Source organism: Phytophthora cinnamomi (genome assembly GCF_018691715.1).
Source record: "Phytophthora cinnamomi strain GKB4 chromosome Unknown Contig104, whole genome shotgun sequence".
NCBI classification, from domain to species: Eukaryota; Oomycota; class Peronosporomycetes; order Peronosporales; family Peronosporaceae; genus Phytophthora; species Phytophthora cinnamomi.
This window is the reverse complement of record NW_027151037.1, coordinates 706,294-732,704: the sequence shown is the minus strand read 5'-3', so window position 1 is coordinate 732,704 and position 26,411 is coordinate 706,294. Positions and strand designations below refer to the sequence as shown.

Below are 26,411 nucleotides of genomic sequence, written 5' to 3'. Positions count from 1 at the left end.
CTTGTCAAGCTACGGTGTGGGGAGGGAGAGTGCGTTGCCATTGCGTTGGCTTTGCAATGGGCAGTGCATTGCATGAGGTTGCAACTTGCAGGCTGTTGGTGTCGTCATTGCAGGGGGGAGCCATTGCTGCGACTGTCAACGCGGCGACGGAAAGATACCGAATCAAGGGCACTATTCCCTCGACCGAGTGACACTGCACGAGTCGAGAAAAGCGTCGGCAACATGTGCTGCGTACTTTGGGGTGTGTATTATTGTGCTTCCTGGACAAATTTGCCTGATTCGAAAGCTTACTAACAACATGACGGCCCGAGGTCGGTCCTGCTAACGTTAAAAATTCAGGTTTCGATCGGAAAAGAAAACTGCGTTTCAAACGAATTAACAGTAACCTACTGTTAGCTGCGGTAGCTTGTTGCACCGCGTATTTGGGCAATAAATAGTGCTGCCGACGGTACGTCACTTAATCGATGTTTTGTCGGGCAAGTACGAGGGTCCTGCAGTCAAAGACGATCGGATCCGCACTAGTTACTGGGTCATGTGGAAACCTAGCAGCAGGCGAGTCAGGATCAACTACAGCCCCAGTAGCTAGGACGCGCTCGATTCGTGCTGACTTACTGCTCCGCCGTGTTACTGGCACTCGACAAGCAGTCTGTGACCGCCAGACACAGTATGAACTGCGTTCCGGAGTACAGTATCTAGTCCACTGGTGCGGGTTTCAATTTTAAGGCCCACAAAAATTCCCCAGTCGCCCAATTTCCTAACCTCGACTACTAGTGTATATCAACCCCTGATTTTCACTATCCAGGTCTCTTCACTGTTGCTGCACACCCGAAATGACGATGTGCGTCCATGGCTCAGGTCCCCGTCATTCGCAAGTTGCGATTCGATAACGGGAGGTGAAACTTCAAAGATACGCCAATGTCAGTTTTCCGAGGATCGTCGCATAAAACCGACGGATATGTGTGGCGCACACAAGCGACACCGCCAACCTTCGGAGCCGCTCATTACTGCCGGAAGATGCTGCGCGCCGGGTGCCGAGCCGCGTTGCGCCGGCCGCTGCTGGCGTCGCGCCGCCTGTCGTCGCTGGCGGCGTCGCAGGCCATCGCGGGGGAGCGCGCCGTGGACGACGAGAAGTGGATCCGCCTCATGCAGCAGACCAGCCGCCTGGAGACGTCCGTGCTGCTGCCGCTGAACGAGAAGCTGCTGGGCCCGCTGGACCGCAAGCACCGCGAGGAGAAGCTGCCGTCGCTGCCCTTCGTGTTCCTGCTGGGCAACCACTCGTCGGGCAAGTCCTCCTTCATCAACTACCTGCTGCAGCGCGACGTGCAGTCCACGGGCGTGGCCCCCACGGACGACGGCTTCACCATCATCGCGCCCGGCCGCGAGGACCTGGACCAGGACGGCCCGGCGCTCGTGGGCGACCCGGACCTGGGCTTCTCCGGCCTGCGCGTGTACGGGCCGGCGCTCATCCAGCGCACGCAGCTCAAGGTGCGCAAGGGCATCCAGGCCAACTACATGCTCGTGGACAGCCCCGGCATGATCGACTCGCCGCGCAGCCCGCCGCACCACTCGCAGTTCAACTACGGCGGCCCTAGCGGGCGCCTCTCCACGCAGCAGCAGCAGAGCAACAGCTTCAAGGGGCAGGACTCGGACAGGGGCTACGAGTTCCCCGAGGTCGTGCGCTGGTACGCCGAGCGCGCCGACGTGATCCTGCTCTTCTTCGACCCGGACAAGCCCGGCACCACGGGCGAGACGCTGTCCATCCTGACGCGCTCGCTGGTCGGCATGGACCACAAGCTGCACCTCGTGCTCAACAAGGTGGACCAGTTCCGCAAGATCCACGACTTCGCGCGCGCCTACGGCTCGCTCTGCTGGAACCTGAGCAAGGTCATCCCGCTCAAGGACCTGCCCCGCATCTACACCATGTGCATCCCGACCAAGGACAATCAGGTGCAGGCGGCGGAGGGACTGGGCGCGTCCATGAAGGACCTGGACGCCATGCGTGAGGAAGTCGTGAGCGAGGTGCAGCGCGCGCCCGAGCGCCGAGTGGACAACCTCATCACCAACCTGTACGACTCGTCGCGGCTGCTCAAGATGCACGCCGAGATCTTCGAGGACCTGCGGGCTCGTTATGCTAGTGAGAAGTGGCGGCGCTCGGCTCTCGTGGCGGCGACGTTTGTAGGAGGAAACGCCGTCGCTGCTTCGGCGCTGGCGAGTGGTGTCCCCATCGAAGCGGCTGCGGGACTGTCCGTTGCTAGTGCACTGGCGTCCGCTGGTGTGGTGTGGCACAACTCGACGGTCATGGCTCAGCTCGAGCGTGACCTGCTGCACGAGGACTCGCTGGGCGAGCTGTTCCGTCGCCGGTATGGCCGTCAGTTGGCAGAAGGAGACGAGTATGTGCTTTCCCTGTGGAAGCGCGTGCTGCCGTCACTCCAGGTTGCGGCACACACGCTTGGCTTCAGCAAGCTTCCCAAGCTCAAGAGCTCGGAGATCGCAGCGCTCGACAACATCGTGAGCAATGAGATCCCCGAACTGCGTCGCCAGTGCGCGCCTACGGACAGCAGCCTGGCCCACCAGGTTGCCAAGATGTTCCGCAGCTAAGACGACGACTAGACTTTGATGCACAGGAATCTCCGAACACAATATACCGGCCTTGGCAGCAAGTGCCTCGGCCTTGTTTTTGATTGTCTATCTGGCGCCCCAGTGTAAATGCAGTCTAGTCGAACGTGATCTTCTTGCCACTGAAAGCGGTCAAACTGACCTTTTCCTTCTCCTTTTGCTTCTGCTTCGCCAGCCACGACGGGTGTGCAGCTTCCACCGGTGCAGCCGGTGCTGGAGCAGCACGTTGTTTTTGAGGCGCCGCCTCCTTCGAGCTCGCACGCGGCTTCCCGCTGTTCGAAGCCTTCTTGTCTCCTTGTTGTTTGCCCGACTTAGCCTTAGGCTTGGCTTTCTTCGGCCGCTCTGACAGTCCGTACTTGCCGACCGCCGCCGAGTTATCCTTGTACGGAACAAATATGCCCTTTGCGCGGTCCTCCTTGCGCTTAAGCGCCTCCTCCTTACGAATGGCCTTCATGCGTCGCGCCATCTGACCGGGGCGGTTCTTCTTCTTCTTCTTTTCGCCCAGGAACTCGGCAATGTCGTCGTCCGCGCCAGCCATCGTGCCGTACTCGTCCATGCCCATATCCAAGTCGTCCGTGCCCCCACGACCCGACAGAGAACCCAGGAACAGCGACGTGGGCACCACGCCACTGCGTCCGGTGTTGCCCACCAAGGACTCGTGGCGGCCGCGCTTCAACGCGCGTTTCTCCTGCGCCCGCCGCTTCTTCTCCGCCTCCTTCTCCTCCTTCTCCACGAGCTTCGTGATGGCGTCCAGCAGCGGCACAATCTGCTTGTGAGCCAGCACGCGGTCCATCAACCGGTTCTCCAGCTCCTCGTCCTGCTTGGCAGCAGTGGTCTGCTCAGCATCCTGCTTGGCTTCCTGCTCAGCAGCAGCATCTTCCTCCTCCTCTTTCTCCACCTGCTTCTCCTCCTCAGCAGTGGCAGCCTCACGCTCCTGCTCTTCCTCAGAGCCGCTGAGCTGCTCGTCCTCGCTGTCGCTATCGCTGCCTTCCTCGTCCCAGTCCTGCGCCTCCTCGTGCTCGTGCTCGTCGATCTCCTCCGCCGAGAGCTGCAGCTGCGGCTTGTCCAGCCCCGTCTGCGCGCGGGCCCTGGCCACTAGCTTGAGCAGGTCCAGCGTCTTGAGCGCCGCGTGCTCGCGCTCGAAGCGCTCGATGCTGTGGCGCAGCTTGAGCTCGCGCTTCTGGCGCTTGGCCTCGTCCGCCACGGGCTCCGCGAGCTGTTGGCGCAGCTGCTTGAGCTGCTGCACCGCCTTGCGCACCAGGAACGTGCGCACCTTCTTGGCCTCTCGCTGCACTAGCGAGCAGCTCTTGTGCACCAGCTTCTCGTGCGCCGAGAAGGCGTCGCCGCGCTTTCGCTTGCCCGCCATCTCCGTCCACGGTGTTCGTGTATGAACGACTGGCGTCCACCGAATGGATACATTTGTGTGCTGCACCACAAATAAGCGTTTAGGTAGGTGAGTGGTACAATGTACCGCCATCGTGACAGGGTTCTATTTTTAGTGATGGGCAAAAATAGAACATGGCTACACTTGTTGCTGCAGTGTGTTTTGGGCAGAAGAAGGATAGATCGATGACTGTGAAGACACCTCCGACGCAGCACCGGTCGACGGCGACTCGGCTGGCCGGGAAGGACATCGCTGGCGTCACGCGCGTGGTGGCCAAGAGCGACCTCGAGCAGATCAGGCAGCGCGCAGTGATTCTGACGGATGCGGCGGCCAGGCAGCTCAAGCTCGAGCGCGAGGCGCAGCAGGCAGCCACGAGACACGAGTCGCAGGAGCGCAAGCGCCGCATGATGGAGAAGGAGATCGCGGTGCGCGCGCGGCGAGAGCAGTCGGCCATGGAGCTGGAGCTCGAGGCCGACCGCAAGGCTGTGCTCACGGGCAACGAGGTGGCCAACAACCAGCACCTCGAGTCGCTGCGCAAGATCAACTCGCTGGCCATGGCGGCCACGGGCTACCAACTCTGTGACGCGCTGAGGGAGCACCAGCAGGAGCGACAGATGATCGAGGCGCGCTACAGCAATATCCACGACAGCATCATGGAGCGCGAGCGCCGCCGCGACATCCAGAAACGCAAGGACGAGGAGGTGGAGGCGCACGCCAAGCGGATGGAGGCACGGAAGGTGCTGGAGGAGCAGATCGCAGATCGACACAAGAAAGCCATTCGAGAGGAGGAGGCCAAGGCTATTGAGGCGCAGAAGATCCTCAAAACGTACAAGCAGTACGAGGTGGAGGAGCAGCGGAAGATCGAACAGCAGCGCGAGAAACAGCAGGAAACAATGCACCAAGTGGCGCAAACCAACGACCGCATCAAGCAGATGAAGGAGGAGATGGCCATCCGTGACAAGAAGGAAGAGATGGCGGCGGCGGCCTACCTGCGCAAGAAAGCGCTCGAGGAGGAGGCTAAGCTGCAGGAAGAGGCTCGTATTCGCAAGTCGAAAGAGTTACGAACAGCCAAGCTGCGTGCTCAGCAGGAGAAGGCGCAGGACAAGCAGGCCATTCAGGACGAGTTCCGCGCCAAGAAAGCCTACGAGGAGACCGAGAAGAACGCGCGCCTCAAAGAGAAGCGCGACAAGGAGAGGAAAGTAGCCATGATGCAGTCGATCCTGCAAGACCGCAAGAAACAAGAGGCCTTTCACGCAGAGCAGGCCCAGCGGCTGCGCGACTTGGACTCAAACATGGATCGGATCGGGTACCAGCAGGTAGAGCGCGAATATCAAAACCACAAGGCTGCCGAGGCAGCGGCTAAGGAGCGAGATCTCAAGTACGGAGACCTGTTGCAGCAGCAGATCGAGGCGAACGAGCAGCGCCGAGTGAAGGCCAAGATGTTCGAGCAGAACGACGCCAAGTTCCTAAAGAAGAAGGCGTTGAAGGAGAGTATATTAGCCGAAAAGGTGAGGGTGGACACACTACAGAGGCTACAGAAGAGGGGGGTGCCAGAGGAATATCTTCGGGAGCTTAGTCGCATGAACATCAACGAGACCAACGCATAAAAGGATAGTGAATCAATAGGCGCCAGACCATTTTATTAGCGATCGCACTGCGATGAAGATCAGCATGAAATTCAATCGATGTATCATTCGAGAGCCGGCAAGTGTGGCGTCCATTTCGTCTCGAACATCAAGCTGCACTCGTAGACCAGGTGCAACGCCTTTCGTTGCAGTTGTTGACTCTACACGCGTCCTGCGTTACGGTTTCGCGTCTTGACAGCTCAGCAAATGGACGCACATCTGGCAACTCTATCATCGCGATGTAGGCCAACGTGACATGAAATTCTCCCTGGAGTGAAAAAGACGTGAAAGTGGCAGCAGTGCCTTCTGTGGTGAGGTTCTGCATCATTACCGCTCGATGCTACTCTACAGATGCGTGACACCCGTTCAAGACATCACCCCGTGGCGTCGTGTTTGCGATCGGCACCTGTCTCTTGTAGTAGTGTCCACGATCTTCAGTGAGTCGCTGCTGTTGAAAGCGCCCACCCACAGCGAGCTGTCGTTCACCTTTTCGCACGTGGCTCAGGACACCGTCACGCCCGTTCCGGCTGTCGTGCCTGCAAACGCCAAGTAAATTTGATGCGGTTAGTAGTTGACGACTTCTTGACGCGCCAGGACTCACTCCGCGTGAGAGCGCCAGCGATGTACTTGTAACGCTAAGCGCGGATGGCTGGCAGCCGAGTGAAGAGAGCGAGTAGCTCCACACACAGACACTATCGACAGTCTCAGTAGCTACCGACGCGACAGCAAGCACCAAGAAAACCAGCGCACAGACGTTGAGCATGACAGTGACTTGTTCTTGAAAAGAAAGTGATAGAGCGCAAGCACAAACAGCTCGGCGATCATGGACGGCGTACCGGACGGCTACAAAATATACGACAACCCCCAAGCACCCGTGCATATCTTGACAGGCGCTGTAAGCAACCTGGAGAACTTGAGGTACGCTCCCTACGGCACCGCTTACTCGCACTTTGGTTTCTCAACACTGGAATCCAACTGCACAATATTATCGTGGAAATACCTGGCCAGCTTGGACCTGTCGGTGCAAGACGAGTTCGTAAATTACAAGAGCGAGTCTAGGTAACAGCGTTGTAGCAGCCATACATTATTCAATTGAGAGTAGCTAACACGGAAGTTCGGTGGTACGTTTCATTCGTGAAGCGACAGCATCGTGGTGGCTTTGAGGCTTTGAGGCGTTTTGCCGATGCAATCAGCGAAAATCCCGCAGCATCACAACGTTGCACTACAGCAGTCACGCCTTTGTCAGCGTGCGGAGCATCGATGAAGAGTATCCACCAGCGCCTGGACGACGCCGTCAAGGTTGCTGATTTCACGACACAGTAGTCGTAAGTAAGGCAATCACATTCCCAAAGAGGTCCAATACTGTGCATCGTTGCAGTTGACCCCGTCTCAATTGAATCTTCGCTGTGTTGCTTGCAAGGTCAGCACACCTCCGGCCTAGACGATCCGTACTAGTAGCCTAGCGTCTAGCGGAGGCGTGGCCATTCTTCAATCCACCGCCCCAGCCTCAGAGCCCCTCATCATCCTGTCACTACCCCCACCAGTCTGCTCAATGAAGACGTTCGCCTTTGGTTTGTTGGCACTCACCGCCGGTTCCTGCGTTGCTACCACCGTTCTCGTCGACGATAGTGCTTGTGTCTGGAAGTGGTCGCCGGTTGGATGCCAGCCCTCTTCGCTCTGTAAGTACGAGTACGAGGTCGGAGACGTCACCCTCAGCGAATCCTGCCGCGTCAAGGACAATGTCGATCTCTATCCGCAGCAGTTCCATCTTGCCTACGCTGGGATCACGGCAGGGACGGGTATGGCGGTGTCCTGGGCAACATACGCAGCAGTGAATGACAGTTCGCTGTGGGTTGGAAGCTCGGAGGACTCGCTGGAGCTGGTGGACACAGCGGTTGAGACGCTGGAGTACTACCACGATGATGACTACACGATGTTTCACCACCACGCCACGGTCACAGGGTTATCGCCGCGCACCAAGTACTATTACAAGGTCGGTAGCGAGGCTCAATCAACGTACCAAAGTGACGTCTACTCCTTCGTGACAGCACGCTCTGCATCGGACACTGGCACCTTCAACATGGTCATCTACGGAGACGCGGGTGATGGCGACAATTCTGTCGACACACTCGCCTACGTGAATACTTTAACGGCGGATGACATCGACATGATCTACCAGATCGGGGACATGTCCTACGCCGACGACGACTACCTGGTAGCCTCGCAGACGGCAGGCTTCTTCTACGAGGAAGTGTACAACAAGTGGATGAACTCGCTCGTTCCGGTGATGAGTGTTGTCCCGTACATGGTTCTTGTCGGCAACCACGAGGCCGAGTGCCACTCACCTGCGTGCCAGCTATCGCAGACCAAGAAAGACATGCTCGGCAACTTCTCGGCCTACAATGCCCGTTGGAAGATGCCGTACAAGGAGAGCGGGGGTGCGTTGAACATGTGGCATTCGTTCGACCACGGCCCGATCCACTTCACGCAGTTGTCATCGGAGACCGACTACCCGGATGCACCTACCGATGCGTACACATTGACAAACAAGAACGGCAACTTCGGAGACCAGTTGATTTGGATCGAGGCTGACTTGAAGGCTGCGGCCGCCAACCGTGACGACGTGCCGTGGATCTTCGTCGGCTTGCACCGCCCGATCTACAGCGTGGCCGGGAGCAACAACGGCGTTCCTACGGACCAGAATGCCTACATTCAAGCTGCGTTTGAGGCTCTTCTGATCAAACACAAAGTGGATGTTGTGCTCATGGGGCATGAACACTACTACGAGAGGCAGCTTCCCATTGCAAACAATGTGGCGGTGACGGATGGTGTCTCGGCTGACAACAGGACGTACACGAACCCGCAAGCACCCGTGTACATTTTGTCTGGTGCCGCTGGCAACGTGGAAGGCATCAGTGCTGCGCCAACGGGCACAGCGCCATGGAATGCCGCGCACGACTACACCAACTACGGATTCTCGACTCTGGAAGCGAACCGCACCATGCTGTCGTGGAAGTTCGTCAAGAGCTCCGACAAAACGGTGCTGGATGAGTTTGTCATGTGGAAGACCGCTTAGATCGAATGGTGTTCTAAAAGCAAAGCAACACACCGTTCAATCCAATCGACAACCCGCTGGCCTCGCCTTTGCTTGAATATGCCTTTCTTTCCGGGGTCACAAGGATGTGGCCAAGCTACTAACGTCGCTCGTTCAGAAGGTTTCTTTTCAGCGTGGCCACAGGTGATATCGTATCATGGATGGCAGGAAAGAGGCCCACAGCGGTGGAGATGATCGGGTTGATGGCACTGCCATCAACCCGATCATCATGGCACCCCAGCATTGTTCATGGTACTCCAGCATTGTTCAAGTCTGGTTGTGTCAAGAGGACTGGGCTGGAGAGCAGCATCTTCCAGGTGACCAGAGCTTGGCAAAATATAAACACTCAGCGAAATCAAATCATCAATCTATACTTCGACGCCAGAGCAAAAGTCAAGACCTGTCAAATGCCATCAACACTTCTGACATGGATAGTGTCGCCTCTCTCAACGCGGATGGAGATTCTCCTCGTGCAAGAACCACGCCAAGATTCGAGGTAGCCTTGAATGTTAAATACATGCCACCCCAGTGTCACGCTCGATTCCCATCAGTAAGGTTACACTCCTCCACGGGCAGAGACGCTGGCTGTGTGAAATAATGAACGCTCCCAACTACCAAATCCCATGTCGTCTTTACGGTTCCGGGTTCTGGAGGTGAGGTTGACAAGCTCATTCCTCGATCTACCAAGTAAGCCTCAAGACTTCGGCCGACACCTGCAATGAAGACTCTCTCTCTTGGGCTAATCGCGCTCAGCGCTGGCTTTACAAGTGCTGCCGTCCTGGTCGACGACTCCATCTGCGTGTGGAGTTGGTCGCTATCATCACTTGGGTGCCAACCTTCAGCTCTCTGTGAATACAACTACAATGTTGGCGACCTCACTCTGAGCGAGTCCTGCCGCGTCAAGGACGGCGTCAACTTCTATCCGCAGCAAATTCACTTGGCGTTCGCGGGCACGACAGCCGGATCGGGTATGACAGTCTCGTGGGCCACCTACGAACAAGTCAATGACAGCTCCCTGTGGGTTGGGGCCTCGAAGAGCTCGCTCTCACTCGTCGATACTACGGTTGAAAGCGTCAACTACTACCGCGACGACACCTACGACATGTATCACCATCACGCCAAGGTCTCGGGTCTGTCCCCGCACAAGAAGTACTACTACAAGGTTGGCAGTAAGTCTCAGGCGACGTACCAAAGTGATGTGTACTCGTTCGTGACAGCGCGTTCAGCTTCAGACACTTCAACGTTCAACGTACTGATCTACGGAGATGCTGGTGACGGTGACAATTCGGCCAACACGCTCAAGTTCGCCAACATGCTGACGGCGGATGACATCGACCTCATCTATCACATAGGTGACATCTCGTACGCCGACGATGACTACCTGGTGGCTTCGCAAGTGAGCGGGTTCTTCTACGAGGAAGTGTACAACAAGTGGATGAACTCGTTGGCTCCCGTTATGAGCGTCGTCCCGTACATGGTGCTGGTCGGCAACCACGAGGCCGAGTGTCACTCACCTGCTTGCCAGGTATCCAAAACCAAGAAGGACATGTTGGGGAACTACACAGCGTACAACGCCCGGTTCAAGATGCCGTACGAAGAGAGTGGTGGTGCCCTCAACATGTGGCACTCGTTCGACCATGGTCCGCTTCACTTCACGTCGCTTTCGTCCGAGACGGATTACCCGAACGCGCCGACCAACGCCTTCACGTTGACCAACAAGAACGGCAACTTCGGCGACCAATTGAGCTGGGTCGAGTCGGAACTGGCCAAGGCGAACGCCAACCGCGACAACGTGCCGTGGATAATCGTCGGTATGCACCGTCCTCTGTATGACGTTGCTGGGTGCGATGACAACGGGGTACCAACCGACCAGAACGCGTACGTGCAGTCTGCGTTCGAGGCGCTCTTTATCAAGTATAACGTCGATGTGGTACTCACAGGGCACCAGCACTACTACGAGCGCCAGCTACCCATAGCGAACAACCAAGCTGTGATGGATGGAGTGTCGGATGACTTTAAGACGTACGACAACCCGAAGGCGCCGGTGTACATCTTGACGGGCGCTGCAGGCAACGTTGAAGCCCTGACGGAAGCCCCCACTGGAACTGCTCCGTGGAACGCCGCGGTGGATTACAAACACTTCGGATACTCAATGCTGGCAGCAAACCGCTCCATGCTATCGTGGAAGTTCGTCTCGGCCTCTGACAAATCAGTCACGGACGAATTTGTCATGCACAAGTCGAACTAAGCTAATGTTTTTGCGGTTTCGTGAGCAAAACGTTTCAATACCAAATAACTTTCGTCTTCAAACGGTGCTTTGAGTTGATGTAGTGTAGCCATCTCGAACGGATCCCGTCGGCTATCTCGCTTGGTTGCACCTGGTTCCCGACGAACAGAGAAATGCCCCGGCGTGCATGTCAAGTGGCCATCAAAGGCCATTAAAGCCTCGATACGGAGGCTTCAGCACTCTTTGGGATGGGATTGCTCTCCGCACTTCGCAATTCGAGTTCATTGCCGTCGCGTCGAGATGAGCGCTCTCTCGCTGTGGCTGCTGGCGCTTGTTGCCGCCGCTTCCGTCGCGGCAAATGTAATCGTGGACGACAACACGTGCTACCGCAACAAGAAGCGAGGCGTGTGCGAGCCCGAGAGCCTCTGCGAGTACAATTTCAATATCGGAGACCTCAGTTTCAACCAGTCCTGCCGGGTCAAGGACGGCGTCAACTTCTACCCGCAGCAGATCCACCTCGCCTTCGCTGGGAAGAAGGCGGGGACGGCCATGACGGTATCGTGGGCCACGTTCGAGGACGTGACCGACAGCTCCGTGTGGGTCGGCGACTCCGAGGACACGCTGGAGCTGGTGGAGACGCCGGTCTCCAGCTTGAGCTACTACAGCGACAAGGAGTACAACTTGTTCCACCACCACGCGACCGTCACCGGCCTCAGACCGCGCACCAAGTATTTCTACAAGGTGGGGAGTCGGAGCGACGAGAAGTACACGAGCGATGTGTCCTCGTTCATCACAGCGCGCCCAGCCTCAGATGACAGCACCTTCAACGCTCTGATCTACGGCGACCTCGGGGACGGCAAGAACTCGGTCGATACGATCGCCGACATCACCAAGTTGACTTCGGATGATATCGATCTAGTCTACCACCTCGGGGACATCTCGTACGCGGACGACGACTTCCTGACGTTGAAACAAGCCGCGGGGTTCTTCTACGAAGAGGTCTACAACAAGTGGATGAACGCCATGATGCCGCTGATGAGCCGCGTGCCCTACATGGTGCTGGTGGGCAACCACGAGGCGGAATGCCATTCCCCGAGGTGCCAGATCTCGCCCAAGAAGTGGAAAGCGCTGGGCAACTACACGGCGTACAACACGCGCTTCAAGATGCCCTACGAGGAGAGCGGTGGGGCGCTGAATATGTGGCACTCGTTCGACCACGGGCCGATCCACTTCACATCGATCTCGTCGGAGTCGGACTACCCCGGCGCGCCGACGAACCGCATGACGCTATGGGTCAAGAACGGCAACTTCGGGGACCAACTGAGTTGGCTCGAGGCCGATCTCAAGAAGGCGCATGCGAACCGAGCCAAGGTGCCGTGGATCTTCGTCGGGATGCATCGCCCCATGTACAGCGTGCTCAACTCGAAGAACGACGTGCCCAACAAGCAGACCGCGAGCATCCAGGCCGCGTTCGAGGAGCTGTTCCTCAAGTATGAGGTGGATGTGGTTCTGGCGGGACACAAGCACTACTACGAGCGGGAGCTGCCGGTGGCCAACAATAAGGCCGTAATGGACGGGGTTTCGGATGACTACGCGGTGTACGACAACCCGCAGGCGCCCGTCCACATCCTGACCGGCGGTGCCGGCCAGGTCGAGGGCATGTCCAAGCCGCCGAGCAACAAGGCGTCCTGGAACGCAGCCTCGGACTACGAGCACTTCGGGTACTCGACGCTGGAGGCGAACCGCACGACGCTCGTGTGGAAGTACATTTTGAGCGCGGACCAGTCCGTCCGCGACGAGTTTGTCATGTACAAGACCGAGTGAATGAATAGAGAGCGATATGTTATTATTCTGTGTGGTACTCTTCTTCGGCCTTCAACGTGGGGTAATGGAAGACATTCGTCTGAGACACCGAGAGCGAGTCTCGCAGATTATCCATGTCACCTCCATGCAGCCGGAAGTCGATCACTCCACTTCACTTTCAAATCGTCGGCGTCGGTCCCAGGCAGCAGCTCTTCGAGCGGGTCAAAGCGCGATGCCTCCGCTCACTGCAACGCCCAAGGCCCTGGAGCCGCGCGTGTTGGCCCCGACCGACCTTGGCGCCCGCGATGCCTGGATCGAAAAGGTCTTCGGCCCGCGCAAGTGCCAAGCGGAGACCAAGGTGTCACGTGAGACCCAGCAAAATTCCGTGCATCGGCAGCAGAAATCGAACCACAATGGAGATGAAGCGTGCAGCTACAGCGAGGAGCTGGCGAAGCACATTGCCGACTCGTGTGCAAATTGGCGCAATGACGGGGAAGAACCTCTCGACGACTCGGACGAGAGCAGCTCGGACGAAGAAACGGAGGGCAGTGACGACATCTTCGCCTTGGCCGAGTCGCAGCCGGCGGACAAGTACGTCGAGCCACCTGTGGACGTCCCGCGTACCTACCGTGCGCAGGACCTGCAAGGAGGCATGCTGGTGGGCGGCGACTGTGTGGTGTTCACGAACTGGGCGTTCAAGCGCCAACTCCGCCGCATGAGGCGACTCGCTCCGATCCCAGAGCGCGGAGACGCTGGCGAGTTCGAACAATCGCCGTCGGATGACGAGAGCAGACCGAGAGGAGTGTACTCGGGCAAGGTCGTTGAGCTGTAGTGCAAGTAAGATGTATAGTAGTACGTCGGTGTATTTTCCTTAGTTAAATATGAAATGGCCAAGTGGAAGCCCTATCTCGCGACGCGCACAAGCAGCAGTCATGATGAAGTGAAGTGAAATGAAAGCGAACTCATAAAGTATTACGATGGCTGTCAGCGCGGCTTTTTTCGATCCGTTTTCGGCATCTCCTCGCTCCGCGAATTCGTTTTCTGAACATTCGGTCATCTCGAATATCCCAGTTTGTAGCTGGAAAGCTAATTTTTGTAGCTTGAAGGACGAACGTAGTGGTTTTCTGTCGATAGTAGCAAGACTCGAGGCTTTTTTGGTGTATCCAACCCACTACATGTAGAAACCCGTTTTAAACTTCAACGTCAACACGTGTAACGGGCGAAACCGCGTTTTAGGCAGCTGAGTCATCACCAAAACCTGGCTTCACGTTTCGTGAAAGCTCAACTGTTACTTGCGACTTGGACTCGCGTCTTTCTTCACCTCAGTCGGTTTGCGCCAGCAGCTCTGCTTCCGCTCATTCCCGAACTCTCCCCAATTTGGCCGAACTACTCGTCGTCTCTGCCTCCCAGCGAGTACAATGTTGTCCGCTTGATTTGTCGCTGCACTGGTGTCATCGGTCGCAGTTATCGCATATGCTGGTGATCCGTCCTGCGGGTTGCAGTATGTGGCCATTAACACCATTGGCGACGTGGTGGGAACCGTCCTCTATCCTGCCAGTCCAGAAGTCTGCTGTGCTAACTGCACGGCTAACCCAGACTGTCAGTTCTTCGTCACCGACGATGGCGGATGGAGACACATTCAGCCCAAGTGCCTTCTCATGAGCAAGGCACGGACGATGAATGACTATCCCCACACGGCAGCTACGGCAAAAACACCGTCGTCATCGCTGGCCGTGACGTTCCGGCTTGGGGGAAATGTGGTGACCAAAGCGGCTTCAAGCTTTTGCACCCAGGGCTTTTACTGCCAACGTTGGGACTCGAATTATTACCAATGCATCGAGAAACCCAGCAAATGCGAGGTTTACACCAACGTGGACCTGTACGGTAACGACATCAAACGGATTCAGGGAATCAAGCCTGGAGAGTGCTGCGATGAGTGCGACAAGACCATGGGCTGTGTGGGCTACACGTACGTGAACGATGACCCTCGAGGAACTCAATGCTACCTGTGTCGAAGGATGGACGAAGAAAGTTGGGGTACACTCAGGCACCATGCCCAACCTTCCGGCTTGGTCCAAGTGCGCCGACTACTCCGGATTCCGGCCTTGCATTGACTCCTTCTACTGCCAGCCATGGGATTGGAGCTATTACCAGTGCATCGAACGCCCTCGCTGCTACGTGGAAACCAACATTGACTACTACGGAAACGACATCAAGAGAGTGACGGGCATAGACCCGGGTGAGTGCTGCGAGGAGTGTGGCAAGACACCAAGATGCGATTCGTACACTTACATTAACGATGACCCCTCTGGCACTCAATGCTACCTCAAAAGCAGTAACGCTGGGCGTACCACGAAGATTGGTGCGGTCTCTGGTATTGTCACGCCTGTAATGAGGTCAACATAAGCAACATTTGCTTCATCGGCACCTGAGAAAGATGCACAAATATTTGTAAATCAGCATACCTTCCGATTAAGCCAAACCTGTTTCTAGTGGTGTGCGCGTGCCTTGATACCTCACGCTGCAAGTCCTTTCGCGCAAAAGCAGCAGCTGGTGGTTTCTACTGTGTCTACTTTTTCAGCCGTTCTTTCGTACGCTGGACTGCTTTCTGGAGAGGACGCTTGACCACCTCTTCAGTGCGCTTAACGACCGCCTCGGTACGCTCTATCACCGCTTCCGTACGCTCCACCGCTTTGCGGAGTGGCCGCTCTACCGCTTTCGGGAGGGGTTTGAATGCTCCCGTCTTGGTCATGTATCCATACAAGTACTCGAATCCGGACAGGAAAGTGGTCGTGCCAACAATGCCGCTGCAAATACGCACAAGTAACAGCAGTCAGTGTTACCATAACAAAAACTGCCAGTACCAGCAGCTAGTTGTAGACGTACAAGAGCACGTTGAGAGCCGGGTCCGGAGGAATTTGCCAGGCCGCGTTCGTCAGCGCGAGTCCAAAAACCGACAGCTGCAGAGCCGTGTTCACCTTGCTCAGCATCGACGGCTTGACCTGAAAGGCTCCGCTGTCGGACGTATCAAAAAAGCCCGAAGACTCGTCCTTGGTCTTCAGCCGGTGGTAGAACGTGCCGCCAATCAGCATGCCGTCGCGGCCCAAGATCAGCGCCGCCAGCGGCAGCGGCAGCAACCCCGTCCACATCATGCTGAGCGACAAGGTGCCGATCAGCAGTTTGTCCGCGAACGGGTCCAGGAACGAGCCGACGATGGATTCCTGGTGGAACGTCCTCGCGATGAAGCCGTCCAGCCAGTCGGAAACACCAGCCACCGCCAGCACTGCAGCACACAAAGATTATTCACTAATTAATGCCTGAAAACCCTCGGACAAGCAACAAGCAGCAGCTGGATGGTGCGAACGTACAGCCGATGGCTGAGACGTGGTCTCCCTGGACAATCAGGTGCGCCAGGTACGGCGTGGCCAGGATCCGCGCCGTCGTGATGACGTTCGGCACGTTCACCACTTGGTGCATCGCCTGTCAGCACAGCCTCTCGTTAGAATACAGCCACAAGCCTCCAGTACAGTCCACCCAGCGATCCGTACGAGGCTGCGGGCCGTCTGCATGTCCCTCTTGAGCTTCTGCTTGAGGATCCTGGCCGCCGTCTTGGCCTCCAGTTCCCGCCGTTGCTGGTGCTGCTGCTGCTCGTCCGACGCGCCCGTGCTCATCGCTCTGCGCAGTTCCAGCGCCGCCCTCGCGCTCTGTCTGTCGCGCGTCAGCAGCACGGAGAACACGCGGCAGTCCTGGCGCAGCGTCTGCAGCGACAGCGCCCGCCAGCGCCCCAGAGGCCGCCCAGAGACCGCCGCCAGCAGCCACCGCGGCGCCATCGGCGTCATCGTCAAAAAGTGTGGGGCTGATAGCGCTGTGTCGAAATGATGGATGCAATATGGGGTGCCGAACACCAAGTTGTGCAGTGACGTCACCCCGTCCATGGATGGGTAAATCTTTATGGCGGTGGTCTGTAGTGCTAGCTAACTTACAGCTAGCTGCTAGACACCTGTGTGTGTGTACTGTTGAGTTCCCTGATCGCTGCTGGGCCCGTCGGACCGTCGGCTGGCTGGCTGGCAGCCGTCTATTTGGCGTTCTTCTTGCCCTTGTAGACCTGCTTGCCGTGGTCCCACGGGACGTAGTTGTGCTTCCACATGTGCTTGATCTGGCGCTTCATGGTGAGCGCAAAGAGCACGACGAAGTAGATGAGCAGGATGGGCCAGAACACGGGCACGTCGAAGGCGCTGCTGAGCGTCATGAGCAGCGACACGATGGCGGCCTTGAACGTCGAGTACCAGAACTGGAACTCGGGCACGCGGCGCGTGAACGGGCGGAACTCCTCGCTCTGCTTGTGCGGCAGCAGCGGGCCCTCCGACTCCATGTCAACTTGCGGCGACAGGAAGCCGATGAACAGGTTCAGCAGGTAGATGCCCAGCCCGTACGTCACGATGTGGAAGGCGTTCAGGTAGAACACGCGCAGCAGGTAGAGCGCCAGCAGCCCCAGGGCCACTCCCCAGCGTGCGTACACGTGGATGGTCGACTTGTCCAGCAAGTACTGCCATTTCCTGCAGCGGCGCACGACAATTGGCTAGTCAGCCACAGCAGCTAGAGTAGAGTAGAGGACAGTAGCTAGAGCCCCCTCTTGTGTCACAGCGGCAGATGCAGGACGCACCTCTTGATGGAGACGCTCACGCGCGCGATGAAGGGCGGCTCCGTGAGGCTGCGCGAGTCTCCTCCCTGCATGGTCTCTGGTGCTTCCCCGTGTCGGTCGGAGGATTGTGTAAAGTGAGAAAACCGATATTTTATTATGGAATCTCGCGGGTACGCCACATATTATTGTGTACGAGTGGTGTGCTGCGACGTGTGCGGCTTCAGATCGAAGCGGTCGACGGACGCCTGCAAGCTGTGCAGGATCTTCTGGATGCTCACCATGGCGTCTCGCACGAAGAGCAGGCCCTGCAATCAGTGCAGATGACGCTGTCAGTTGGTTTTGCGGTAGGTACTATGGTCGAGGAGGCGAACGCACCTCTTTCTTGCTGCTCGACGCCTTTATCCGCTCTTCCAGCTGCTTGCGGTCCGCGTCAGCTGCGTCCACTTCAAGTTGCAGGTGCAGACCCTCCACCTTAATCATCTCGATCGAATAGGCCTGTCCAGAGAGGAGTAAGCGAGTTAGGACCGTAACACATTCGCGTTTTATGCCACAGTAGGCTCACCTTGTCCAGTATCTCCCAGTCTTGGCGGAACTGCTCGTGCGTCTCCACGAACGAGTCGTAGTCGCTCTCGTCAAGAATCACAGACCGCCCGCGGTAACTGGCCAGGCGCTGGCAGATTTGTACGACGGCGGAGGGGAAGAACGATAGGTCGGGCAGCCGCGACTGCTTCACGCGGTCAGACACGAGGGCTGAGCGTACGCGGGCACGCTTGACCTCGATGCCAGAAGATGACGGCTTGATTGGCTTCAAAGCGTAGATATCCACCCCATCACCACTCGGTTTGCTATGAGCACGTGTTGCGTCGTGCAGCCCTTCGTTACTGGTAGAGCTCTGGACTGCGGCCGTCTTCGGTTGTGCTAAGCTGTCCACCTCGGTATCGGTTGCTTTACCGCCCGCATCTGCTGCGTCTGTGCTCTGACCAGAGCCCGAATTGGTTCCCACTGCAGTAATTGTCGAGTCCCTCATCACCTCCTTTGCAGGTTTCTTCTTTGATTTTCGCAGCACACGCGGTCGACTTGCTCCAGTGTCTTCGTCATCCGAATCTGACGAGAAAAGGGCGTTGAACTCGGCCTCACGTGCGGCAGCGGCGGTTGCCTCGCCAGCAACGACTGTCGGGGGCTCTTTAGCTTGCTTTTCTTCTGTGTCGGAGCTAACCTCCTTCTCTGTTTGTACTAATGGCGGCTCCTCCACCTCGACTTCGAATCCTTTCTCGATCCTCTCTTTCGCCTCATTGGCCTCCTCCTTCGTCAGTGCAGAAGGGAGCACCAACTTTCTAGTCCTGTAAAATACCGAATGATGAGCTCGCAATGAGAAGCATATTGCAGCATTCAACGTACCGCTTGCGGCCTGCAGCAAGCGACCACGCGCTGCCGCCTGCAGTCGTTCTTGTGCTCGGCACACTGGACAGTCGTGTCACGAGCCGCTGCCTCTTCGTTGGCTTCTCCAGCTCCGAGTCAATGAGCTTCGAAGAGCGCGACTTGGACGCCAGCACCGACTTGGCGTGTTTGTCCTTGATGCGGTCCTTCTCCGTGGCGTCAAGCAGTCGCTGCACCAGCAGCTTCTGGTGGATTGCGCCGGTCTTGTAAACATGGTATCCCGCAGCAGAGTCATCGTCCCGCTCGTGGCGAAAAGTGCAGACGTGGTTGATGCCCGGGTCCTCCGGAAACGACAGCAGCTCGTACTGCTCCTCCGTCTCGCCGTCCGCCATGGCGACGGTCATGAGGCTGGTCTTCTTGCTGCCGCTCCGAGCTGTCGGCGCTCCGTCACCAGCTGCCACATTGAGCTTGAGCAGAACCTGCTCCGGCGACTGGCGGAGCTTGTCCAGCAGCTCAGGCGTGAGCCGCACGCGAGCTGCCCAAGCTGGTGGCGCGGATTCACTGTCGTGCAGTGCGTACTGTGCAGGGCAAGCGTTGCGAAATGTGGCACGTTAGACAAAGAGAACGGTGGGTGTATTGGAGGTGCTGCTTGTACTGTCGAAGCAGGCTCTGGCGGCGAGCACGAGGGCCGGAAGCGCAGCGCACTGGCCTACCTGCGCATTCGCCTGCATGCCTTCGAATTAGCACAAATTATGGTCGGACCAAATTTTAGTCCTCGCAGTGCCAATTGGCAACTTGGCTGTTTTGTTGTAGGAACTTGCCGTGACTACAGTCCAAGGGGCCACACGGACTGCTGGGATTACGACCGGGGTCTTGGTTGATTGTGGCCATCGATGACAAGCCAGAATGGTTGTCATTTTGTTGCAGTTGCACCTCACGATCGTTTATACGCTGCAACACCGCCTTCTGCGCTGAACGCTTAGGTACTCGACCTCTACAAAAACATTAGCCTGCGTCACCTTGACACCGATCTTATGCGAACCGGAATGTTGCTCATAGACTTGCAGGAGACTGGCGCACGCCTGTGAGTCAACGCTCGACAACCATACTCTTGAGTTCTTGAAAACATTCCCGTCATTGTGCGATTTGCCTCGCCTCAACTCAATCCTCGACCTTCCCCCTCAAGTCGACATGCGTGAAATCATTTCCGTTCACCTGGGCCAGGGCGGCATCCAAGTTGGCAACTCATGCTGGGAACTCTACTGCATCGAGCACGGCATCGAACCAGACGGACAGATCCCACATAGGCCCGATGCCTTGGGAGACCACTCGTTCTCCACTTTTTTCTCAGAGACGGGCTCAGGAAAGCACGTGCCGCGCGCCGTGTTCGTGGACCTAGAGCCAACAGTGTGTGACGAGGTGCGAACGGGGGCGTACCGCCAGCTATACCATCCGGACCAGCTCATATCGGGGAAAGAGAGCGCTGCCAACAACTACGCTCGGGGCCACTACACGATCGGCAAGGAGATTGTAGACCACGTGCTGGATCGCATTCGCAAACTTGCTGATGGATGCGCAGGTCTGCAAGGGTTCATGATCTTTAATGCTGTTGGTGGTGGTACTGGGTCGGGTCTGGGCTCGTTGTTGCTTGAGCGTTTGTCGGTGGACTATGGTCGGAAGAGCAAGCTGGGATTCACCATCTACCCTTCGCCACTGCTTTCATCGGCAGTCGTGGAGCCTTACAACTCCGTGCTGTCCACTCACTCACTGCTAGAGCACACGGACGTCTCCATCATGCTTGACAACGAGGCCATCTACGACATTTGCCTTCGCTCACTCGATGTAGAGCGCCCAACATACACCAATCTAAACCGCTTGATCGCCCAGGTGATCTCGTCGTTAACCACATCACTGCGCTTTGATGGGTCGCTAAACGTGGATATCACCGAGTTCCAAACAAACCTGGTCCCGTACCCGCGAATCCACTTCATGCTCAGCTCCTACGCCCCAATCGTTTCGGTCGCGAAAGCATACCACGAGTCTCTATCTGTAGCTGAGATCACGAACAGCGCATTCGAACCGACATCAATGATGGCCAAGTGTGACCCGCGCCACGGCAAGTACATGGCGACATGCCTCATGTACCGGGGAGACGTTGTCCCGAAGGACGTGAACGCCGCCGTCGCGTCTATCAAAACCAAGCGCACGGTCCAGTTTGTCGACTGGTGCCCAACAGGATTCAAGTGCGGCATCAATTTCCAGCCACCGTCGGTAGTGCCTGGTGGTGACCTTGCCTGCGTACAGCGAGCTGTAACCATGATCTCTAACACGAGTGCCATAGCAGAGGTGTTCTCGCGCATCAACCACAAGTTTGACCTCATGTACGCCAAGCGAGCGTTCGTGCACTGGTTCGTGGGCGAAGGCATGGAGGAGGGAGAGTTCTCTGAGGCCCGCGAGGACCTGGCTGCTCTGGAGAAAGACTACGATGAGGTGTCGGCGGAGACGACGGAAGGTGACGGGGACGATGGGATGTACGGGGAGGAGTATTAGTTTTGTGGCATTGGAGCTAGCTACACACACGGCAACACAAAGGAAGGAATCGCCGTTTTGTAAAGCATTTCGTAGAATGTCAAGCTTGATAAAATTTGCTCGGCTACTGAACTCTCTTAAAGTGACATTTAATTCACAGTCGTTTGCTTCGAAAATGGTGGTATTCCATCGATTCACTTTCAAATGCAACGTCATCATGTTGAATTGAATTTGCTGAAGACGTGGTGATTAGAAACACCTAGCGAAATCCCGTCGAGGCATCACTAGATCGCAGTAGCTCCGAGCACTTGGCCGTCCATTTGTGTACTTTGTTAGAGGGTTGTACGAAGTATTCCGCAAGCACTCTATCGATCTGTCGATGAAGCGAGAACCCTCGAAACACAATTTTCACTGAATCGATAGTTGAGCTCAGGCCGTTCAAGCGCCTGATCCAATCTCCAGCCACCGTCACCACCCCATTGAGACAATCCTTGAGTTCTTTCTGGTATTTGCCATCATATAGATCCTCTAGGCGATCGAACAGCAGACTATAGATTTCACGCGGCAAGTGTCGATCCGGTTCGGTGACGTGCTCCGACAGCATTTCTCTGGCTTCTTTGATGAAATTACTCGCTGACTGCTTAATTTCAACAGATAAATACTGGCTGGTCACTGCCTCGGGGTCACTAGCAAACTGCTTCAAGCGCTGGACCACCACGATGATGTCCAGTCGTTCAGAAGGTTCGGACTTGCACATGCTCTCCACGAGCGCCACTGAGAGTTCGTGAACTCTAGAGGTCTTTGTGGCAATTTTCCGCTCCTTACGCGCGTGGGTACGTGCAAGGTCACAGCTTGAATAATGCACATTCCAAACGAAAAAATGTCTGAAGCAAAAGTCGCTTGTTGTCCTTCAAGACACTCAGGGGCCACCCAGTTAGCTGCGTCTGAAATGTATCCTTGATTCTCTTCACTAGCAAAAGTACTCAGACCAAAGTCTGTCAACTTTGCTTTGTCGTCGCTATCGACAAGGATATTATCGCACTTTAAATCTCGATGAATGATACCACGAGCGTGTAAATATTCGAGACCCAACGATGCTTCGTACAACTTCAGCCAAACTCCATCCATACTATTCGTTTTTTCCCTCAGCTTCTCCAGGTATTTTATCAACGAACCATGTTTAGCGTCCTCACAAACGAAATATGGTTTCTTGCCCAGGTGACTGCCGCCGAAAAGCTTCACGACATAAGGGTGGTTCAATCCGAACCATTGCGCTATCTCGTTGAGAAACAAGTTTTGCCACTTTTCGTTGCTCGAGCCGTTTTTCATCCTTTTCACAACAATAATACTGCTGAGCCATTGGCTCTCGACACTTCACTGAACCCCCAAAAGCAATCGGCATCTCGTTCTCCAGCTCGTTTGGTCCAATAAACCATTCAGGAAGTGATTCCCCCAATTCAACTTCTGGTTCCGGTTCCTCGGCGTAGTGAACGCTCATCTCGGGCCAAAACATTTCTATCTCCCGACGTATTTTAATCGGAACCCTCAGCACGTCCAGCACCTTGCGCATTTGTGTGACGAAGAACCTAAACGACGAATTTCCAACGCAACTATATGCGTAACTTGCTTTCGAGTTTTTCGACAGAGAAAATCGTTCGTCGATAGCATGTAGAACATCCTGCAGAATGATGATTGTGTCCTCGTGATTCTCTGGTGCAAGGTATTGCTCGCAAACAGTTGCTAGCCTCTCAAATATACCTTTGAAGCGCTCATCGTTGATTTCATCCACAACGTCCTGTAGCTCCCCAAGGGTATCGGGAACACGATCTCTCGATACAGAGTGGCTTGGATTTTTCGCGGCCAGCAAGTCAACTTAAGGCTTTCATTCTTGGGATGGCTTCAGCAATGGTGAACGGCTCGAAATCATCACGTCTCATATCGTACGATAGTCACCTCCATCCAGCACGAAATTTTGGATCCAGTCCGAGCGGTGGTATAGACAAGTCAATGGTCTGCATACATTGCCCCAACACGAGCACGTCGGAGGCTTTCTGCGACTTCTTTCGGCGTGTCTTCTCAACGCTTGGGCTCGACGAAATGCTTGCCAATTTTGCGATACCATTGCTAGCGATCAGAATGTTTTCCAGGCGGACATCTCCGTGAACTATTCCCCGCTCATGTAAATATTGCAGACCTAGAGCTGCCTCGTATAGGCGCTGATACTGTAGGCGTTTCGAACACTGCTTTTATTCCATTCCGACCACTTTTTGGCGATTTATACCTTAAGTGATCCGGCCGTCATGTGCTCACAAATAAAAAGACCATATCCTTCGCAGACCGCGCCGTACAGCTTCTGAATGTTCGGGTGTCGAAGGGCAAACCCACGGTCAACTTGCTCCCTAAATGGTTCAGTCGAAGGCACGTAGATCTTGATGACTACCTCGGAGTCCAGCCAGGCTCCAATACAATCTCCTCCAATGTCCATTTGCGATACATAGACCCCAATTTCGATTTCTGTGGCAGGAATAAACCACTTCGGGGCTTCTGTAGAGATGATAGATTGTAGCTGAAAGTGGCTACTGGACAAAATCAGCTCACGGACTTGCCTGTGGTCATTCTCCGATGAATATTCCAGTGCTTTTCGCTTAGTCTTGTCCGTGATATTCACATCGGCGTTGAAGCTCAGCAGCAGTCCCACCGCTTCAACATCACCTTTTATGGCAGATAGCATCAGCGGGGTCCGTCCTTCTTCATCTTGTGCATTGACGTCATCGCCGTAGTTCGCCAAGAGTTTCACAGTGTCAGCATCGATGTCCTTGGATCCACCACATAGATATATCAGCGCTGTTCTCCCTCGTCGGTCTCGTGCATTGACGTCGTTTTCGCATCTTTCCACCAGGTATTTTGCCATTTCAGCTCTGATGCACAGTGGCGCATTAGCCATCGGCCTCTTCGGTACCGCCCATTTCTCGGAGCCATTCAGCCACCTTAGTATGACCGTTCCTCACTGCTAGCCACATCGGTGTTTTGCCATCTTCGTCGGCCTTGTTGACATTCGCATCGTGATCCACGAGAGTTTGCACGACCTCCAAGTGTCCATTCATCGCCGCGAGCGCTAGCGCAGTCTTCCCGCTCCCCCACTCTTTCTTGTCTACCTCCGCGCCCTCGTCCAGCAAGAAGTCCACGATAGCCATGTGACCATTCTTGCTGGCCAGTATTAGAGGCGTGCACCCCGTGCCTTCCGTGTCCTCGACATCCACGCCGTCTTTCCACAACGGCCACGGACAACTAGCGTCCCCGCTCTCGGCGACTTCGAGTAAACTCCAGCAACTCATCAGAAATGCCAAGCATATCCAAGACTGATCCCGAACAGGGTACCTCGTCGGGGAGAACCTCCTTCCCCGGAAAATACAGAACTGGGGTGCACAGCAAATTACAAAGCCATTAAAATGACGAAGTTTCAAATAACCATTTTAAATGAAGCTTCACAATTTTAAAATAATTTTATGTTCAACATGCATATTTATTGCAATTATTTACATATTGGAATATGTGATATACATGAATTTTGTAAAGAAGGACAATACTGAACTGTTTTTCAAATAATTGAACTGGAGATTCTCTTGAATTTGTCTGCGCCGCTCGCTGGTTTTATATCAAATCTTCTGCGTCGAAAACCCACTTGAGTGGTCGAGCTGTTATTTCTGGAGTAATCCAGAATGCTCAAGAATTTGTCGCGTCTGGCGCAGACAAACAGTACCGTAAAAGTCGCAATTTTGACCGTAGGATATCGCCGCAGCGAGTGGCATGTTATGCGGTCCTTAAGCTGTGCAATGACATTTATATTTCCGAAGAGTGCGTTCTGACGAAGAGGATGGTTGAATGCAATGTGCACGATAAAGAATCATGGTGATAAACAAGTGATGCGAGCAAAATTCTTGAGTGTGTAACAATCGTGTCGGTAGAGAAGAAAAACAGCGAAATTGCATTTTGAATAGTAGCATCGACATTGGAAAAGAATGGAGGTGGCATAGCGAAGCCGGTTTCTTCAAATGGTAATCCGCCAACGTATCGACCCATAATCATGTCGCCGGCAGCTTCATACCGAGTGTATCTATCCTGAACGCCTGGAAGAGTCTACCCAGCTCTTATGCATATTGCCGCTGCGGAAGGCCCTCCGTTGGAAGAAGAAGAGACATATGTGGCAGAACCTTTACGAGCCGACTGTGTTCCAATAGCTATGTAGCAACATAGATGGTTAATGAAAGAATATGACAAATTTCTGGTACAAATGGATTAGCGTAAACGTATCGGGCGTCGCGAGGCCGTGAGCCATCTTGGTCATTCTTCATGTGCCCAAAACGAATGGCTAACGAGTCTCCTTCCTGACCTATATGACCAGAATGGATTGATGCCGTATTTCCAGCTCTGCACAATAGATTCCAACTGATCAGTAGAAAAGTATAGGCAAACACGAGCTCGGTGCCTTTCACACATTTTGGCCAAGTCGAGGTCGTAAACCGGGAATAAGATAGGCGAGACTAGGTGTAGGGTGGGATTTGCTATGACCTGTGCTAAAGTTAAAACTGACATTAGAGGCAAGTTAGCAGTCCTTAGAGGACGAGAAAGTCCGAATACCGCCAATCACCCGGCCATTCGGGGTTTTCTTGCTTAAAATGACTTACTCCGAAGACTTCAGGTGGAGGGCTGTTATTTTGCTCTATGCGTACGACATTCCGGTACATATGATATCTGTCGTGCTCGGCATTGCAGAGCATACTCTTCGGCGGTGGCTACTGCGTTTTCAATCGACTGGTAATGTTGACAAGAAGATCAGAGAGAAACATCGCACATCTCGATGGCCTCCCGAAGTACTCGACTTCGACGACGACTATGTAAAAGCTCACCCCTGCTTTATTTTGAAGAAATAAAGGCGTCCATCACGGAACGTTTCCCCCAGCTTGACAATGTTTCGGATGCTACTGTATGTCGAGTGCTTCGTTTTGATTTGGACTTGTCGAGGAAGAAGTTAACCAAGCGGGCTCGAGAAAGTATTCCTGCAGAACGAAAACAATACTTGGCACGACTAGCTCCATTTTACTCATGCCCTGACC

The 26,411-nt window shown here is 55.2% G+C and overlaps 11 protein-coding genes across 14 annotated transcripts; 6 read left to right on the top strand and 5 right to left on the bottom strand.

The window, feature by feature from the left end:
* Positions 1-1,014: 1,014 nt before the first annotated feature.
* On the top strand, positions 1,015-2,598 carry IUM83_06043 (rme1-like gtpase atpase without a c-terminal eh domain protein; the record flags this gene model as incomplete). The annotated part of the gene is made up of 1 exon (XM_067930219.1): positions 1,015-2,598. The coding sequence occupies one exon, from the start codon at positions 1,015-1,017 to the stop codon at positions 2,596-2,598; it is 1,584 nt and encodes a 527-aa protein (XP_067782818.1).
* Positions 2,599-2,713: 115 nt separating this feature from the next.
* On the bottom strand, positions 2,714-3,982 carry IUM83_06042 (Choline transporter protein; the record flags this gene model as incomplete). The annotated part of the gene is made up of 1 exon (XM_067930218.1): positions 2,714-3,982. The coding sequence occupies one exon, from the start codon at positions 3,980-3,982 to the stop codon at positions 2,714-2,716; it is 1,269 nt and encodes a 422-aa protein (XP_067782652.1).
* A 203-nt stretch (positions 3,983-4,185) lies between these two features.
* On the top strand, positions 4,186-8,701 carry IUM83_06041 (the record flags this gene model as incomplete). Of its 2 annotated transcripts, XM_067930216.1 has the most annotated exons (2): positions 4,186-5,508; positions 7,292-8,701. In XM_067930216.1, 2 exons carry the CDS (start codon positions 4,186-4,188, stop codon positions 8,699-8,701), a joined length of 2,733 nt encoding a protein of 910 aa, XP_067782634.1. The 2 variants fall into 2 exon arrangements, with proteins under 2 accessions (XP_067782634.1, XP_067782635.1); XM_067930217.1 differs by lacking the exon at positions 7,292-8,701 and having other exon boundaries at positions 4,186-5,607.
* Positions 8,702-10,532: 1,831 nt separating this feature from the next.
* IUM83_06040 (calcineurin-like phosphoesterase) lies at positions 10,533-10,967 on the top strand (the record flags this gene model as incomplete). 2 transcript variants are annotated; one of them, XM_067930214.1, is made up of 2 exons in its annotated part: positions 10,567-10,597; positions 10,660-10,967. In XM_067930214.1, 2 exons carry the CDS (start codon positions 10,567-10,569, stop codon positions 10,965-10,967), a joined length of 339 nt encoding a protein of 112 aa, XP_067782703.1. The 2 variants fall into 2 exon arrangements, with proteins under 2 accessions (XP_067782704.1, XP_067782703.1); XM_067930215.1 differs by having other exon boundaries at positions 10,533-10,967.
* A 279-nt stretch (positions 10,968-11,246) lies between these two features.
* On the top strand, positions 11,247-12,770 carry IUM83_06039 (Calcineurin-like phosphoesterase; the record flags this gene model as incomplete). The annotated part of the gene is made up of 1 exon (XM_067930213.1): positions 11,247-12,770. One exon carries the CDS (start codon positions 11,247-11,249, stop codon positions 12,768-12,770), a length of 1,524 nt encoding a protein of 507 aa, XP_067782560.1.
* Positions 12,771-12,981: 211 nt separating this feature from the next.
* IUM83_06038 (Calcium-activated potassium channel subunit alpha-1) lies at positions 12,982-13,581 on the top strand (the record flags this gene model as incomplete). The annotated part of the gene is made up of 1 exon (XM_067930212.1): positions 12,982-13,581. One exon carries the CDS (start codon positions 12,982-12,984, stop codon positions 13,579-13,581), a length of 600 nt encoding a protein of 199 aa, XP_067782665.1.
* A 1,737-nt stretch (positions 13,582-15,318) lies between these two features.
* On the bottom strand, positions 15,319-16,588 carry IUM83_06037 (Cardiolipin synthetase; the record flags this gene model as incomplete). The annotated part of the gene is made up of 4 exons (XM_067930211.1): positions 15,319-15,556; positions 15,636-16,032; positions 16,118-16,229; positions 16,298-16,588. The coding sequence occupies 4 exons, from the start codon at positions 16,586-16,588 to the stop codon at positions 15,319-15,321; spliced, it is 1,038 nt and encodes a 345-aa protein (XP_067782562.1).
* A 236-nt stretch (positions 16,589-16,824) lies between these two features.
* Positions 16,825-17,483, bottom strand: IUM83_06036 (Protein RER1A; the record flags this gene model as incomplete). Its single annotated transcript, XM_067930210.1, has 2 exons — positions 16,825-17,305; positions 17,413-17,483. 2 exons carry the CDS (start codon positions 17,481-17,483, stop codon positions 16,825-16,827), a joined length of 552 nt encoding a protein of 183 aa, XP_067782563.1.
* Positions 17,484-17,573: 90 nt separating this feature from the next.
* IUM83_06035 (RER1 protein) lies at positions 17,574-19,499 on the bottom strand (the record flags this gene model as incomplete). Its single annotated transcript, XM_067930209.1, has 5 exons — positions 17,574-17,696; positions 17,767-17,886; positions 17,954-18,731; positions 18,790-19,346; positions 19,482-19,499. The coding sequence occupies 5 exons, from the start codon at positions 19,497-19,499 to the stop codon at positions 17,574-17,576; spliced, it is 1,596 nt and encodes a 531-aa protein (XP_067782559.1).
* A 460-nt stretch (positions 19,500-19,959) lies between these two features.
* On the top strand, positions 19,960-21,318 carry IUM83_06034 (the record flags this gene model as incomplete). 2 transcript variants are annotated; one of them, XM_067930208.1, is made up of 2 exons in its annotated part: positions 19,960-20,993; positions 21,073-21,082. In XM_067930208.1, the coding sequence occupies 2 exons, from the start codon at positions 19,960-19,962 to the stop codon at positions 21,080-21,082; spliced, it is 1,044 nt and encodes a 347-aa protein (XP_067782666.1). The 2 variants fall into 2 exon arrangements, with proteins under 2 accessions (XP_067782666.1, XP_067782667.1); XM_067930207.1 differs by having other exon boundaries at positions 19,960-21,318.
* Positions 21,319-24,233: 2,915 nt separating this feature from the next.
* Positions 24,234-24,632, bottom strand: IUM83_06033 (ankyrin repeat domain-containing protein 50-like; the record flags this gene model as incomplete). The annotated part of the gene is made up of 1 exon (XM_067930206.1): positions 24,234-24,632. One exon carries the CDS (start codon positions 24,630-24,632, stop codon positions 24,234-24,236), a length of 399 nt encoding a protein of 132 aa, XP_067782558.1.
* Between the last annotated feature and the right edge of the window lie 1,779 nt (positions 24,633-26,411).